We start from the raw sequence: 18,340 nt of genomic DNA, 5'->3' as shown, positions 1-18,340 counted from the left end.
GGCTGTGAGGAATGCATGTGAAAATCAATGTAGGAAAACAGAGGCTGGGGGTGTGGAGCTGAGACTAAAATTGTGTGCTTTATTTTATTCTTATTCAATAGTTCCTTTTAAACTTGATTGTATAATTTTAAAGGGCTACAAACTCACAGGAATTGGGCTAGTAAAGTATTTCAAGACTTGATACTTTTGCTACTTCTTGTTTTGTTCTTTTTCTGAGCAAAATAATCTTAATCAGATCTGTGTTTTAGAAGGATTAAGCTGGCGTTGCATAGGAATGGGGAGAGAATGGAGATAGGGACACCAAGGAATAGGCATTTGTAATCCAGAAAAGGACAGAGCCACCTAGATACCTGGGTTTGGATCACGTTCTGCAATTTTATCTGTGAACTAAAAAAGTCACTCCATCTAAGCCTCAGTTTGTCTGTAATATGAAATTAATTCCCACCTGGCAAGATTGCTATGAAGACAATTAATAAGCTTCTTAGTGCCACTTTGGACGTGTAATTGGCACTCATGAACCAGTAAGTAATACTACTATTACTAGATTTAGCAAGATGATTTAAGCATCCCCCTTAAGATTCCTATAGCTGTACTTGTTTGCTCACTAGTTGAGCGTTGGAAACAAGGGGGAAATCTGGGAGGTTGGGAAGGAATTGCTTAGAGTTTTAGAATCTAAAGTGTGTTTTGTGTCTCTGTTGTTTAACTGTTTTTGGCCATTCCAGGTGAGAACTTACTGAGGAATCAATCAGGCACACTCAAGAATAGTCCTTTTCATGTGATAGTGTCCAATCATCATTCATATCCATATCCCCAATCACATGCCTATAGTATATCATGCTCAAATTACTTAGACCCTACCAATTAAACACTGGCGAAAGAATCTTTATCCAACCAAATTTATTGAGCACTGCCAATAAGTAAGAAAATGAAGATAATATGACTGTCATAAGATCCCTGTCCACAGGTAGTTCAAGGGAACTGTGTATGTACCCATTGAATTCCCAGTATTTAGCATGCTGGTTTTTATACGTAGTACTATTTCTGGAATGAATGGGTCAATCAGTATAGTAGAGTATAAAAAGTTATAACATTTTATTACTGTGCAATTTATATTATATTATAATATAAGGAAACCCTAGAAGGAAATAATGAATATTGGGAAAAGGGAAGAGGGAGTTTAATATCTGTTTTATCACTAGGTTGCTGGTGGGAAAAAGAGCTAGTTGGAGAAATGACACATTCCTGACTTAGGCAAGAGCATGTCCAAAGGCTTGCAAGCATAAAAATGCAGGACATATTTGGTGGTTTGATATGATTAGATGGAAGACAAGAACAGCAGATTGGCTCCAAAGTTTGAAGAACTGTAAATGATGTAAGGAATTGGAGTTTTATTCTGTTTTAGGAGCAATCAAAGGTTTTGAGAAAGGGGGAGGGGTAGGGTATTTGATGGGAGAAATTAAGGAGACTTGATAATCAGAGAGTCTGGTTATAGCCAAGTAGGAAGAAAACAAAGATCTCCTTAGGCAGTGATAGGAGGGATGGTGAAGAAGAGATAGATTTGAGGTATGTTTTGAAACTAAAATCTAGTGGCTTTCCAAGAGAGAATGAGAAAAGAAGTCAAGAATTATTTTTGAGTTTTCTATCTTAGGTCAACCTAAGAGGAAGAATATGCTTTTGTGACGGGAGGGTAATGATTTGACTTTAGACATGTGAAATTGGTTTTGAGGTGGCTGTGGGACAGGTGTAGCATAACCCTTCTATGTAGTCTCATAACACCCTTTACATACCTGTATTTTTTTTTTTTAAAGATTTATTTATTTCTCTCCCCTTCCCCCACCCCCCATCCCGTTGTCTGTTCTCTGTGTCTATTTGCTGCGTCTTCTTTGTTCGCTTCTGTTGTCGTCAGCGGCATGAGAATCTGTGTTTCTTTTCGTTGTGTCATCCTGTTGTGTCAACTCTCTTTGTGTGCGGCGCCATTCCTGGGCAGGCTGCACTTTCTTTTGTGCTGGGCGGCTCTCCTTATGAGGCGCACTCCTTGCGCGTGGGGCTCCCCTATGTGAGGGGACACCCCTGCGTGGCACGGCACTCCTTGCTCAGATCAGCACTGCACATGGGCCAACTCCACACCGGTCAAGGAGGCCCGGTGTTTGAACCGTGGACCTCCCATATGGTAGATGGACGTCCTAACCACTGGGCCAAGTCCGCCTGTATTTTTTTTTTTTTAAGATTTATTTATTTATTCCCCCCTCCCACACACACACACACACTTTGTGTCCATTCGCTGTCTGTTCTTCTGTGTCCGCTTGTCTTGTCTTTAGGTGATACCAGAAACTGATCCTGGGACCTTCCATAGTGGAAGAGAGGTGCTCAATCTTTTGTACATCAGCTCCCTGGTTTGCTGCGTCTTTTTTTTAGTTTATTTCTTTCCTTCCCCCCCCCCATTGTCTGCGCTCTGTGTACATTCACTGTGTGTTCTTCTGTGACCTGCTTCTATCCTTATTAGCGGCACTGGGAATCTGTGTTTTTGTTTTTGTTTTTGTTTTTGTTTTAGATTTTATTTTTATTTATTTAATTCCTCTCCCCTCCCCCGGTTGTCTGTTTTCTGTGTCTTTTTGCTGCGTATTGTTTCTTTGTCCGCTTCTGTTGTCGTCAGCGGCATGGGAAGTGTGGGCGGCGCCATTCCTCGGCAGGCTGCTCCCTCCTTCGCGCTGGGCGGCTCTCCTTATGGGTGCACTCCTTGCGTGTGGGGCTCCCCTACGCGGGGGACACCCCTGTGTGGCACGGCACTCCTTGCGCGCATCAGCACTGCGCATGGGCCAGCTCCACACGGGTCAAGGAGGCCCGGGGTTTGAACCGAGGACCTCCCCTGTGGTAGACGGACGCCCTAACCACTGGGCCAAAGTCCGTTTCCCTGTGTTTCTTTTTGTTGCGTCATCTTGTTGTGTCAGCTCTCTGTGTGTGCGGCGCCATTCTTTGGCAGGCTGCACTTTTTCGCGCTTGGAGGCTCTCCTTATGGGGCTCACTCCTTGTGTGTGAGGCTCCCCTATGTGGGGACACCCCTGCATGGCAGGGCACTCCTTGCAAGCATCAGTACTGCTCATGGGCCAGCTCCACATGGGCAAGGAAGCCTGGGGTTTGAACCGCGGACCTCCCATGTGGTAGGCGGACTCCCTATCCATTGGGCCAAATCCGCTTCCCTCAGTATTTTTATTTACATCAGTTGATAGAAGTAAGATGAGAACTGAAAAGAATTCTTTTGGTTTTGGAATTTTGTGTCCCTGATGGTTTTTTGAAGGAGGAGGTACTGTGTCAGTTTTTGAGGTGGAGGGGCTAGTCTTTTGAGAGGGACTGTTCATTGAGAGTGGGAGTCACACTTAAATGGTAGAAATGGATGCAGTTAATACTGCTTCAAGAAGAGGGTATCGGGAGCGGATGTAGCTCAAGTGCTTGAGTGCCTGCGTCCCATGTAGGAAGTCCTGGATTCAATCCCTGGTACCTCCTAAAAATATAAATAAATAATTTTTAAAAGAGAGAGAGATTCTCAAGAAAACTGGGGAAGTAGAGATGAACCAGAGCCCTGGGCTAGTGGTTGGGAGCTAGTACATTTCATTTATCTGAATCATACCAAGTTTAATTGTATAAGTGTCACCCACAATTATCAAGCTAGGTCACTTATCGGGAAGTGGTTTTTGCCTTTGCACTTTCACATTAGCAAATCTGTGCCACCTCAAGGTCACCATTTATGTTACTTCTCAGAATGATGTTAGTAACTAGAAACAGTACAGACATCCCATAGTATACCACTCCCCCACCCAAAGTTCAAGTTTTTAAAAACACTGATTATCCAGGAGCCAGTTGCTTTTGAAAAACTGTCAAAGGAGCCTTTGTCATGGCCATTTCTTTCCATTTCACTCCCCATTAGCTGGGTCACCATGGTCTTTGACTTCTGCAGTTGAGTATAAAATTGTCGCTTATGATACAGAACAGTGAATTTTGGTAAAAAAAATTCTCAGTTTTAGAATCATGAGACTAATTTTCCATCAGAAAATCTCTACTCATTTTTTATTTTATTTTATTTTTTTAAAAGATTTATTTATTTATTTCTCTCCCCTCCCCCCCCCGCCCCAGTTGTCCGTCCTCTGTCTATTCGCTGCGTCGTCGTCTTTGTCCGCTTCTGTTGTTGTCAGCAGCACAGGAATCTGTGTTTCTTTTTGTTGCATCATCTTGCTGTGTCAGCTCTCCATGTGTGCTGCGCCATTCTTGGGCAGGCTGAACTTTCTTTCATGCTGGGCGGCTCTTCTTACGGCGTGCACTCCTTGCGTGTGGGGCACCCCTAGGGGCACCACTTCGTGGCACAGCACTCCTTGCTGCACATCAGCACTGCACCGGCTCCCACGGGTCAAGGAGGCCCGGGGTTTGAACCACAGACCTCCCATGTGGTAGACGGACGCCCTAACCACTGGGACAAGTCTGCTTCCCTCTACTCATCTTTTAAATGTTAACAGGGACATTGCTGAACTTGAACTAATCAATTTGGCCTGATTGGTAATGGTTTAGGCTCCATCACTTTTGTAATGGGTATTCTTATGTATATTATCTTATTTAAAATGGATAAAAATCATTACTGTCTACATTACATTGATAGGATGAGCAAATGAGATAAATGTGTACATTCTTAATCTGTAAAGTAGTATACGAAGATAAGGCATTATTATTTTTAAATTGTTTTATTTGGGAAAAGTGCTTCTTAAAAAAGGGCAGCTGCTAAATACAGAGACCTCTGCAACAGTTGTTTTTTCTTAAAGCGAAAATGGTTGGGATCCAAGGAATCAAAGCAGTAGATGGACAAATCAGGAGCCATCTCCAAACTATTTTCAGGAAATAGAACAACAAAATGCAAAGCTAAAATTTCCAATTAAGGTATTTTTCTAATGACTTAACTTTAGCTTGCCTCATGGATGACTCCCCCTTTAGTGAAAAAGTGTGACTTACTACTGCAAACCAACAACTCCACTACAATAAGCACCTTAGAAATGTAGTTTTGAATCACATTGTCTACCTGCAAAGCTCAGGGGTGGAAGGAGGCAAAGACCCACAAAAACAAACACAAAAAAACCAACAACAGCCTTCATATGAAGACAAAGATTTCTTAAAAAGTGCTGAACTGGAAAGCCTAGGAGATTATAAAACATTATATACAACTGTGTATCTAAGACCCAGTTTGTGCAAATATATGGGATAACCAGATAATTTAAACCTCCATGGCTAACCCCATTTGAATATTTATATAGACAGAAAGTGCTAGCACTGCTATATTAACAACTACCAATATCAGTATATTGCTTTGTCCTTGAAGATCTGTCTGCCACACTAGGCTGAAACCACTAAACCAAGTTTTCCCACTAAGGCTAAGAACACTGCATCTGTGCAAGGATGAAATTTTGTTACACACTTGCACTCAACACATGCCAAGGTTATCAGCCCTTGGGAATCACCTTCCTACTCTGCATTTATTTTATGCCACTAAGCATGTCCAGTGCTTTATATTTTGAACCTGGGGTCCTTAAAAGGAGTGCGGAAAGTCCATCAATGCTAACCCTGGAACTGTGTGAATCTGGTGGAAAACATGATTCAACAAACCTACACTAACTCTCTGGCAGTTAAGCTCATATTACAAAAAAAACTAACTCTAAGATTTACTTTTTGTAACTTTTAAACAGAAAACCCACTCCTTGGGGAAAGGTGAGGGATTGAGAAGACAGACCCTGGGTAAAAATTATTACAGCCTCACCTGGAATTGATAGACCTGCCTAGGAAAGAAACACAGGCACTGCCATACCACCACAGGTAATAGCTGCTGTCTGAGGCTCAGCAGACCAGTTCATTCTCCACTGAAAGTTGCTGTAGATCCAAGTCATAAAAATCTTCCAGCTCGTCATGAAACAAGTCCCACTTATCTTCAGAGTCTGTCAAGTCATTGTCCTCACCTGCAGCCAGAAGCATAAGCAACATCTCACCCAGCTCAAAGGTGACAACCTCTTCTTCATCATTGTTAAAGGGATTGCTGTTCTCTCTTTCTTCAGTGAGCTCCCAGAAGTGTTTCCTTCTTTGGGCCCGGTACCTGCTTGATGTTCCCACTTTCTGTGGCTCCTCTCTACAGCCATGAGTATATGCATGCTTGTAAACACAATTCCCTCCAAACAGGCAGCTCCCACGTCCTTCATCAAAATACCTGCACGCCTTGTTGCTCATTGCCTCCTTGTATTTCTGAACGAGTTTCTGCTTCTCTTCTTTCTCCTCCATCTCACTTGGAATGATGAAGTTAGATGTGATCCAGCATTCTGGGCAGGACTTCATGATCTTGCTCTCAAATTGCTTAGCATACTCCACTTGCGAATACACTTAAGGCAGTAGGTGTGATTACAGTTGGAGAGAATTCCAAAGCAGTGCTCACTGGGATTGACTTTCATAGACTACATCCATGCACATCCCACAGACCATGTCCTTACTGCACTGGATAGTAAAAGAACAACATGAGAGCTCCATGTCCTTCTCATGGGCCTCAATGCAAGATTTTATTTGTTGTGATCTTGGGGTAGCATCCATTGGATGGATGGGACCTGTAGCCCACACATATCACATGATCTCCATGGAGATACGCTCAGTTCTCCCCATACTGGCACTCTCCCACTGCAGCATAGGGGCAAAGCTGCTTCTTTGTTTACACAGCGGTTTGTTCTTTTCCCTGATTCTTCCTTGGTCACTGAGCCCTGTGGGGGTATTTCAGTGCAGGAAGGGGCAGTATGGCCACAGTAGGGTTGTCCAGAACAAACTCAGTGGCATTCACTTAGTCTTCTGTGCCTGCTCCTACAGTTGCAAAGTTTGAATTTCTTGACTCAGCTTCACCTGCACTCATTTTGACAAGTGACCCAACTACTGATCAAAGACTTGAGGAAGCAGCAAGGGATGGTTTTGCAGTTAGATCTGTAGCAGTTGCTTATTCCTGTTTCAGTGGTTTGCCGTGTTTTGGTTTGCTATCTGCAGTGGTCTCCATAAATAACAGTACCCTTGCTGAAAATACTTGCACACTATACCATATGGACTGTCAGAGAGGTCATGTGTAGTGATAGTTACCTCCTTCCTTAAAACCCCATGCATAAAATACCTGCAGGTGACCTGTTTAGTCCAACTGCCACCAATGCCAAGGCATTATTATTCAAAGTTTTCCATTTTTTTAGATTTGAACAAATTAGAGTGCAGAATTAGGAGTTCTATGCTTTTGCCCCAAAAATGTGTCTTCTAAGTTGAATTACTTAAATCGGTTAATTTTGTTAATTTTTAAAAATTGGAAATTTTTAAAAAGCTATAGCTGTTGGATGCTTATAATGTTCTGTGTATTGTTAAATGCTTTGTTAAATATTTGTTACTTAAGATTGTTAAATATATATATTTATAGTCCTTAGTAATTCTTAAAATAGCTCTATGCAGTGGTTAGTTTACCATTTTCAGTTATGAAAACTGAGGCTTAGTGTAACCAAGCTCATACTGCTAATAAGTTGCAGAACCAGTATTCTAACTGGGTGTTTTCCCTAACTCCTAATCATGTGCTTCACTATCACAAATGAATACTGTTTTTATTGCTAGTCTGTAAAAGGTGGTCTTACCTTTTCATGGCGTAACTCTTGTTCCTTTCCATCTTTGTTTGCATTTTATTCTACTTCTTTAATAAATAATTAAGTACCTACTATGTGCCAGGCTTTGTTCCAGGTACTAAGGATATAACAGTTAATGACACAGATAAAAATCTGTGCTCTCATGGAGTTTAGGTTCCAGTTTACATGATACTTACAGATTACTAAAATGTGAAGTGTTTCAAATGGTGATAGGTGCTATGGACAATGGTTCGAAGGGGGATGGCAGTACAGAGTATCTTGGGGAAAGGGTTTGTAATTTATTGTCCATGGGCATTAGTATTAAAGTCTGAAGCATGAGGAATTAGAGTAGGGGGCTTTCTGTCGTAACTGATGCAAGTAGAAATTAAAAACAAAACATAATTAGTCCTGATGGTCTCAAGACTGAGGTGGTGAGTACTCTAGAGTTTTGACAGGAATACACTAAGTTCTGGGGCACTTTTTCATTGCGGAGTCCAGGGAAGGAAGGGGAGGTCTTATTAGAGTATTTGGAACTCATGGATTCCTTCACTTCTGCCGATGGAGGCCACAGTTGAGGAGTCTTATTATATGCCTTTTCCTGAACTACTTAATGTTTTGATAAACTTCATTCTCACCTAGTGATTCAGTTACTTTCAGTTGCCAGAACAAACAGTAAAGTATCTCATAAAGAGTAGTTCCCATCACCTTTCAAAGAAAATAGGTGGAACTTTAAACCTGCCAGGTCTTCTAAGTTTCATAGTATAAATACCAGAAGTATATTATTTTTTAGTCCAGAATATTAAAGAAAGTTGTTAGTGTACTGAGATCATAGCTTTAGAGGACTTTCCTGGGCACTCTGCTGTCCTACTTTCAACCATATTTTAAAAGATGGAAAAAATTATTCATTGAGCATGAAAACCTCATCTAAAATACAAGGTCTACAAAAGATACAGACTCCTCTATCCAAAACTGAGTGTTTTGAGGTAAGACATAAATTTGTGGCATTAGAACAACGTAATCTAAGGAAAGAGGACAACTTCTGGGGTCAGAGATAAGTGGGTTCAATTTTTTACTTTGTGTCTATCCACTTACAGAGTTATACCATCTCTCTAAGCCTCAATGTCCTCATCTGTGAAATAGAGATGCAAAGATTAAATTAAAAAGCTCACCATCTAATTGAATTACCACGTTAGGTACTATTTTTTTTTTTTTTTTTAAGGTAAATGCTGTGGGCACAGAGATAAGGGAGGGAAATCATTTGGCTCTGGAATGAGAATGGGCAAATGAACTGAGAAGGCTATTCAGAGAAGAAGGGTGGTTAGATCATGATGATTTAGAGTTGATCAAGTACAGAAGCAAGGAAACCACTCTAGAAAGGAGATACTGCGAGAGCAAATACCTGGAGGTATTAAAATATATATCCTCAGAAAAGACATTACCCCCTTTAAAATACTTCTTCACTCTTCAACTCAGCCCCTCTCACAACAGAAATCCCATGGATTTCTTTACCCTGAATCAGTACCCTTTAGTCTGACAAGATTTTTTTTCTGTTCTCTACCAAACTTGTAAACTCCTTTCAGGAAAGGATCTAATTTCTCTTGTTCACTATAGCCTATACATTAGACACTTCGTATTCATTGAATGGTTAAGTTTTTTCTTTAAAATTTTCAAAACTACATTTGTCTCTGAACGCCATACTATGTATTTAGATTTGATCTTGTGAAGTGTAGAGTTGTGATAGCCACTAAGCAGGTGGGTTAAGTTTAAGTAAAAAGTGGCAGAGTTTTCAGGATTCTAGCCTTAGCAGTGCCATTAACTAGTTACATGATCTTACTTCTATTGGGGCTGCCATTTCCTTATCTACTTTAAAGTATTGATGATTTCTAAATTTTCTTCCAACTATAATTCTCAGAGATTAGATAATTCCTGCTATTAGAAGTTTGTGTAGCTGAAGGCCTTATGCTCAGTAAACATGTTCAGTAAAACATCCAAAGCATAAATCAGGGCTTCTTAAATTGGAGAGATTAAACAGACTCAGAACCACTCTTCTTTGAGGTACACCCTAACAAAGAGCCAGAGCTTATTTTGTTAATTGGTTAAAGCTCTCTTAGTATAATGTTGCATTGTTCTGTTGCTGTTTTGGCAACCCAGTGTCAGTGTATGAAGAACCAGGTTTTAAAATGGTAGATGAGAATGAGTTTTATTTTAGGAGTCAGTAAATAATTGAATAGCTTTTCATAAAGGACATATCTTTGTATTTTTTGTTGGGGATTTTTGGCTCAAAATTATGTCATTGGTAATTTTCATATTGAATTGAGTTATGAGAAACTGTAAAGTGGGAAGATTGAGTTATAATTGGACTTCTGATTTATTACTGTGTCATATATTCCCAACTCTAGAATTTATGCTTGAATTTTCTCTTTTGGTTGTTAATGTGAAATTTTGATTTTTAAAAAACATGTCATTAGTATTTTTTTGGTTATTTATTTTTATTAAAGTTAATAGATCACAAAGAATGTTACGTTAAAAAACTTAAAAAAACAGAAGAGGTTCCCATATACCCCACTCCCAACCCCCCCACCCAATCATTTTTGTAAATTGTATTTTTTTGAAGGTATATACAACACACAAAAAATGTTATATTAAAAAGTATAAGAGGTGTTAGTATTTATAATGTAAGTATGAATAATGTTAGGAAAAGCTTTTTATTGTCTTAAATGCTTTCAATTTCATTTGTGTGTACAGCTTTACAAATTTCAAGATAGAAAACAGAAATTTAGTATTTCATTATTTTTGGAGCAACATGTGCCAAAGAAATCACTGTAAGTAGGCAGGGTTATTCTGAAGGGAATATATTTTATTTAGTTACTTTTTATTTATTTATTTTTTTTGAGGTCTGAATTTTCTTGGCACTGAATAGCATAAAATTCCTTTATTATCTGGAATAAAAAGCCTAAACTTTAAATAGTGATAGTCTCAGGAAAAATTTTTTAAGTTGTTTTTCATGTGATTTATAAGAATGAGAGCATAATTGAATCTCTGATAGACATTCCATATGAGTATCTTTATGGTTTTTGTTTTTCAGGCATTTTAAAAATATTTAATAATTCATGAGTTGAACTTCATTCTTGAGTCATGGATGACAAGGCTTCTGTTGGAAAAATCAGTGTCTCCTCAGACTCAGTATCAACTCTTAATAGTGAAGATTTTGTCTTGGTTTCCAGGCAAGGAGATGAGACTCCATCTACAAATAATGGAAGTGATGATGAGAAAACAGGGCTCAAGGTAAGATTCCATAACTTGTTTATTTTGTTTAGCGTTTTAAATTCATTGCAAAACTTGGCCTTAGCAATAAAGATATGGGGGCGGGGCAGTGAGAACATGGAATTAATATACTTCTTTTTTTAATGCCAAGAGTTATATTTATACTTGCTGACACTGACAAATTTATATTTAAGGATTTTTACTTTGATTAGCTTCTCCTCAGTTTTCTAATCCCTCTAACTGATAAAACTAGTAGTTTTAGTATTAACAGTTTTCATTCTTTCATGAAAATTTTAGTATTGTTTTTTTTCCCCATGGAATTAGAGGTGCTTCTTTCTTTTTTTTTTTTAAGATTTATTTATTTCTCTCCCCTTCCCCCCCCCACCCTGGTTGTCTGTTCTCTGTGTCTATTTGCTGCGTCTTCTTTATCTGCTTCTGTTGTTGTCAGCAGCACAGGAATCTGTATTTCTCTTTGTTGTGTCATCTTGTTGTGTCAGCTCTCCGTGTGTGCAGCACCATTCCTGTGCAGGCTGCACTTTCTTTTGCGCTGGGCGGCTCTCCTTACAGGGCACACTCCTTGCGTGTGGGTCTCCCCTACACGGGGCGACACCCCTGCCAGCAGGGCACTCCTTGCATGCATCAGCACTGTGCATGGGCCAGCTCCACACAGGTCAAGGAGGCCCGGGGTTTGAACCATGGACCTCCCATGTGGTAGATGGATGCCCTAACCACTGGGCCAAGTCCACCGCCTGGAGCTTATTTCTTTTGGGCCTGTTATACATAGTATATGGACACTAGCAGGTCAGTAATGCTAGTATGCTATTTATAGAAATAAATTTTAGGATTATTGAAACAGAACTTTAAATGTATGCCTAGCCTTTGACCACTTTTATCTTCTGTCAACCAAATAGGCAGCTGTTACTTCCTTTTCCCATCCTCTGTTATTCTCCTCTGCTTTATGAGTATAATTAAAAACAGTAGATTAGCTATATAAGTTGTCATTTAAATTGTAAGTAATTTAAAAATATTTCTGTTCTTATTTACATCAGTTCATTTAATAAAAGTGCTACTAAGTACTGTCCAAGTTGCTAGGGATACAATGGTAAGCAAAGTAGATCAATCCCTCTGCTTTTATTCTGGAGCTTTTAGAAACAGGCACTAAGAAAATAAATGATATGTCAAGTAAATTTAGATACCATGGAGAAAAATAAGGCAGAAGAAGTGGATAAAGAGTTAAGGGCAGATATTATGTCAGAGAGGGTCTTAAGGAGATGACATTTGAGCAGAGACCTAAATGAAGCAAGGAAGAAAGCCACGGGGTAATCTGGGGAAAGAGCTTTCCAGGAAGAACAGCAAATACAAAGACCTCAAGGGAGACCACCCTTTTAGGCCAGAAGCTAGAATAGAGTGACCAAAATAAAAAGTGGTCAGGGATGAGATCCTGAAATGAACAGAGGCTAGAACATGTAGGACCTTATAGGCCATAATTGGAATTGGACTTTACTATAAATGTGAAGGGGCCTTTGGAAGGGTTTTAAGTGGGGATATGATTTAATTAAGTTTTTTAAAAGCTCAGTGGCCAAGATTGTCTTTCTGCATGAAAACATGAGGAGCTTTGTAGACCTGCTTACCGGCAAACGTGGTAACCATTATTCAAAAAATAAACCAAACGTGAACTCTCTGGAAAAGGTCCCAAGGACATAGAGTAAACCAAGAAACACTTACACAAGAAAATTTCTAAAATTCTGTAAGAGCAGTGAGAATCTGTCATATTTGAACCGAGACCCACTCCCTCTACACAAAATGTCAAAGAGCACCAATAAAGGTAATATGGAATTATAAAAGACTGTATAAATGCTTATATTTTTCTCCTTCTCTTAACTGATTTAAAAAGCAGTTGTATACACAATATGGAGATATTGTGTTCTTGAGTTTATAACATATGGAAATATAATATATTTGCCAGTAATAGCACAAAGGAGATGGTAGGGGCAAAGCTGTATTGGGGCTAAGGAAATGACTCCATACAGTAACTTGAATCTACAAGAAAAAGTGTAGATAACCAAAATGATATATATAAAGGTTAATATAACAAAACCTGTAAATATATACTTGCTCTCTTCTTTTTTCTCAGTTTCTTTAGAAGATATAAAATTTTATAAATTAATAATTATTGCAATGTTTTGTTTGGTTTTTAACATTTGTAGTGTCATAGGTATAACAATAATCCCACGAAAATGGGGGAAGGGAGTAGTGCTCTTTATAAGGGTACTATCTGGAATAAGGGTAATCAGTGGGATTGTGTTAATGTAAGTCCGAAGTTGATTTTGATAAATTAATATATATATTGTAAGCCGTACACTGACCAATTAAAGGATATAACTTAGAAAAATATAATAAGGGAGCGGATGTAGCTCAGTGGTGAGCATTTGCCTCCCATGTACGAGGTCCTGGGTTCAATCCCTAATACCTCCTTAAGAAACGTGTGTATATGCACAGTGAAAAAAAATCTTTGAACACATTTAAATGCTGCATTCGAAAATATTAACTTAATACAAAAGAATTCGGTAAAGGATGATTAGAAGAACAAAAAAGACATACGGCACATAGAAAAAAATAAAATGTCATATGTAAATTCACCTTTATCAATAATAACATTAAATGTGAATGGGCTGGGAAGTTCATGTGACTTAAGTGATTGGGCTCCCACCTACCATATGGGAGGTGTAGGGTTCGATTTCCGGGGCCTTCAGGTGAAGGCAAGCTGGCCTGAGTGGTGAGCTGCCCTGCACAACAGAGTGCTGGCCTTTGCATGAGTGCTGTCCCATGCATGAGTGCTGGCCTGCGTGGAGAGCTGGTGCAGCAGCAGACCAGGGAGGTGAGATGGTGCAAGAGATTGGGGGCCTCTCTCCCACTATGGAAAGTCCCAGCATCGGTTGCTGGTGCCACCTAAAGAGAAGACAAGGAGACACAGAAGACACAGCAAATGGACACAGAGAACAGACAACTAGGGGAGTGGTGGTGGTGGAGAAATAAATAAAATAATATCTTTTAAAAAAAAATAGTACAATTCATATACTTAAAAAAAAGTGAATGGGCTAATCAATCTAATCAAAAGGCAGAGATTATTAGACCGGGTTTTAAAAAACATCCAACTATATTCTCTTCACAGAGACACACTGCAGATTAAAAAATACAAATAGAAAGTAAAAGGATAGAAATAGATATATCATGCAAATAGCAACCACAAGAAAGCTGGAGTGGACTGCACTGAGATCAGCAAAATAGACTTTAAAACAGAAATTTTCTTATTCTTTCATTTATCTTCTTTACCTGAAGAGAGATGCTTCCGGTTTTTAGACAAGGATATTGAGTGACGTTGTCTCCAAATTGAAAATGATTCCTCTTTGTGCTCACATATAATTTCAGTACATCTATACAGTATGTAGGTATACTGTATGTAGATCTGTTAAGTGAAGAAGTAATAAAATTATTGTTAGTCAAATTTATGAGATCTGTCATCAGAGGAATAATAGGATTTCTGGAGACATCTTGTTCAATGATGCTCATTCTTCTTTTTTTTTTTTTTAAAGATTTGTTTTATTTATTTCTCTCCCCTTCTCCGCCTCCCACCCCCATTGTCTGCTCTCGTGTCCATTCGCTATATATTCTTCGGTGTTCGCTTGCATTTTTGGCGGCACTGGGAATCTTATGTCTCTTTTGGTTGTGTCATCTTGCTGCGTCAGCTCTCCATGTGTGCAGCACCATTCCTGGGCTGGCTGCGCTTTTTTCGCAAGGAGCGGCTTTCCTTGTGGGGCACACTCCTTGCGCGTGGGGCTCCCCTATGCGGGGAACACCCCTGCGTGGCATGGCACTCCTTACATGCAGCAGCACTGCGTGTAGGCCAGCTCACCACATGGGCCAGGAGGCCCTGGGTTTGAACCCTGGCCCTCTCATATGGTAGCCGGATGCTCTATCAGTTGAGCCATGTCCCCTTCCCTCATTCTTCTTTTTGAAACTTTATTTTCTTAGCCAGTAGATTGACCAGTAAAACAATTTAAAAAGGAAAAGCAAAGATTTATGCAGTACTTTAGCTATCTTTTTAACAATTTTATTTGCTGTATTGATGTGTGATAACAATATGAAACTTAACAAATTGCAAGGATCTTGGTGTTTTTTTTATTTATATGGTTCTTTTAAAATTTTTGGTTAGGACATGAATAGTAAAAGAAGATCTATGTCTTTGTCGGAAACAGAAGTTTTGGAAGAATAGTGGGGGGAAAGCCCATTTTAGAATTGTTCAACTAATAGAAATAGTAATACTCCATTGCATTGAGAAATAATATTTGTAAATTACATTGACTTTAGAAAACACATTTAAAAGGTGAGTTATTCTTTTATCTCAGAAGTCCAAATTGAATGTTATTTGTTGAAACTTTAGTTGACTACTAGTAGTCAACCAAGTGCTATTTTATGCCCTAAGAATAAGGATTCCCAGTTTGGAAATGTGATAAACCTAGAAAACCTAAAAATGTCCCAAAACAAAAATATTTATGAGAGCTGGCAAAACTATAACAACATCTTTTAAATTGCTTGGGTATATTCACAGAGTAGTAAAGACAATCCCCAAGGAACAAAAACAGGAAGCTGAAAGCTATAAGTATACATCTGACCTGACATTGTGGTTACACTGTGGACCTTCTCTGTTCCTTATACTGAATGGTCTTGGGTCTTGAGAGCTATATTGGGTGTGAGAAACTAAGCCTTTTGTCTAAGAAAAGAAAGGTGTTGGAGACTGAATCATTTCCCTGCAAAAGGCATCCCCTGGTCCTATGGGCATGAATGCATTTATAAATTAGGATCTTTGAAGATGTAATTAAAGTATGCCCATAACAAAACAAATGTGGGCCTTAATCCAATATGGCTGAAGTCCTTATAAGCACAGGAAATTGAACACAGAAAAGGAAGCCATGGAGAATAGTCAGAAGCTGGAAGTCAACAGATCCTAGAAGAGAAAGCAGTCACAGTCCTGTGCATTGCCATATGGCAGAAAAGCCAGGGAACGCCAAAGATAGCCAGCCAGAAGATACAGACCCCAGGAGGAAGCAAGCTTTGTAACCTCTGAAATCATGAGCCAATAAATTCCTTTTGTTAAGCCAGCACATTATATGATATTTGTTTTTGCAGCCAGAAAACTAAAACGAGGTGTTGGAACTGAGATCTCTTCATAAAGCTAGCACCCTCATAGTCTGCATCTTGACTGAAAGGAGAGACTGAAAAATATGTAAACTGACAATCACAGGAAGAAAATAAAGAACCTTATATGACCTATATTGGACACTGGTTTGGAGGGTAGTCTTGTCTGAGAATTTGTTTCCATAGGCTTGTCTTAACGTTTGTTTGGGTTTTGAATTTACACAATTTACATATTTCTGGGTGGTAATACTCTTAAAACACCTGATAGAAACAATTCTAAAACTATTCTGGAGGGACATACTCTGAGCCCAACCTGGATGGTATAGTCCTCCACAGGTAACCCTGCTAAATAAGAGAAGCAGTCCAAAATTTAAAAATATTTATAGAGGACAACTGACCATGAGCAAAAGTCAGCAAATTGTAGCAGGACTAAGTACCACCAAAACTTTAGGTATTAGAATTATTGGGTATAAGCTATAAGATAAATGTTTTAAATGATTAAAGATTTAAAGAAAAAGTTGAAAACAAAAGAATACAATTATCAAAGAGTTTTAAAATATCAAGTTAAAAAATAACTTTTAGAAATGAAAATTTGAGTCACTGAAATTAAATTGCTCCAGATATGTTAAGCATCAGATTTGCCATGACCAAAGAGAGAATTAAATACCTGGAAATTACCCAGAATATAGCATTGAAAGATGAGAAAATAGAAAAGTACAGTTAAGAGACTTAGAAACTAGTATGAGTAAGACTGCCATATATCTAATAAGGGTTCCATTTGGAGAGAATGGGAAAGAAGAAAATATTTTGGGAGATAATAGTTGAATAATTTCCAGAAGTGTTAAAAGATGTGAATTCTCAGCTTCAAAATAAAGAACGCTGAATCCCAAACTGGATAATAATGAAATTGCAGAACACACAGTCAAAGAGAAGCTCTTAAAAGACTGAATGAGGATAGAGTTGAATTGGATCTGACCCATGTCCTCAAGATCTTATAGCTGAGGATAGATGACAGTTGTTAAAAATATTTGTTAAATTCATTCTGTTAGTCTTTGCTATATAATTCTACCTCTTAATTCACAAAAACTTAATGTGAATGGGATAGTTATAGAAAACATAGGCATTTCTTTCCATAAAATATTTTTTAATGTACTTTTTAATTTTTTTAAAAAGTTACTTAGATTATGTAAATATTTTATAAAAAATGTAGGGGATTCCCATATGCCCTGCTGCCTAGCCCTCCTACATTTTCCAACATTAACAACATCCTTCATTAGTGTGGTATATTTGTTAAAATTGCTGAACACATTTTGGAACATTGTTACTAAGCGTGGATTATAGTTTACATTGTGGTTTATATTCTCTTCCCCACTTTCTTTTAAGTTATTACAAGATATATAGTGGCCTGTATCTGTCATTACAATATCATTTAGGACAATTCCCAAGTCTCTAAAATGCCCCCAAATTACACCTATTTTTCCCGGTCCCTCCCCTCAGAACCTCTAGTGGCCACTGCCTCCACATAAATCTTAAAAGTTCTTTTGTTGCTAGAATCATAATAATTCTATAGTAGAATAACAGTAAGTCTACTCTAGTCCATTGTTCATTCCCCAATCCCTAGGATTCTGGGATGGTGATGCCCACTCCGTCTTTAATTTAGAAGGGACTTAGTTCCCATGGGGCAGATGGATGGGACTATCTTGCTTGCAGTTGCAGACTCTGTCTCTTCCTTAGGATGGATGTTGTCCATCATCATTTCCTTATTAGTTGTCCTGGGTGAGTTCAATGAACTGGAGAATAGGTGTTGCGACTCTTGAGATTCAGTACCCATCTGGCACATGGACAGCCTAAAGATTTAAGTCTCTTAGAATACACTTACCAATTCTATTGCTAATTGTAGGTTCAAATAGAATGAACAAAAGAGCTATGTGTAGGGAAACCACAACTGTGTCCAACTCTGTCAACACTGGGGAGCACAAATTCCAAAGTAAGGCCCACTGGCAGTGTGCTAGTTGCTTTTACACTCTCCTCCAATTCACTCCTCTTTTTTCCTTTCAACCTGCAGAACTTCCTTTACTGTTTCTTAAAGGGCAGGTTTCTTATTGGCAGACTCACCTAATGTGTTTATCTATGAAAATTTTGAATTCTCCCTCATTTTTCAATGCCAGCTTTGCCGGCTAGAGAATTCTTGGCTGGAAGATTTTTATTTTAGCACCTTTTTTTAAATG

At 38.7% G+C, this 18,340-nt stretch overlaps 1 protein-coding gene and 1 pseudogene across 9 annotated transcripts in view; one reads left to right on the top strand and one right to left on the bottom strand.

Moving 5' to 3' along the window:
• Positions 1–18,340, top strand: part of RABGAP1 (RAB GTPase activating protein 1) — a 206,333-nt gene that overhangs the window by 12,905 nt on the left and 175,088 nt on the right. For 7 of the 9 annotated variants that reach the window (XR_002797731.3, XR_002797732.2, XM_071217011.1 and 4 more), the window contains exon 2: positions 10,738–10,937. The exons of the other annotated variants lie outside the window; for them this stretch is intronic. Coding sequence is in view for 4 of the 7 variants with exons in the window: in XM_071217011.1 (XP_071073112.1) it covers positions 10,788–10,937 (150 nt within the window). In the remaining 3 variants the exon portion in view is untranslated. The remainder of the gene's footprint in view (positions 1–10,737; positions 10,938–18,340) is intronic. 9 annotated transcript variants of the gene reach the window in all.
• LOC101436318 (E3 ubiquitin-protein ligase makorin-1 pseudogene) lies at positions 5,852–7,197 on the bottom strand (annotated as a pseudogene).

This window comes from Dasypus novemcinctus, chromosome 8 (assembly GCF_030445035.2).
Source record: "Dasypus novemcinctus isolate mDasNov1 chromosome 8, mDasNov1.1.hap2, whole genome shotgun sequence".
NCBI classification, from domain to species: Eukaryota; Metazoa; Chordata; class Mammalia; order Cingulata; family Dasypodidae; genus Dasypus; species Dasypus novemcinctus.
This window is presented reverse-complemented; position numbering and strand designations above follow the sequence as displayed.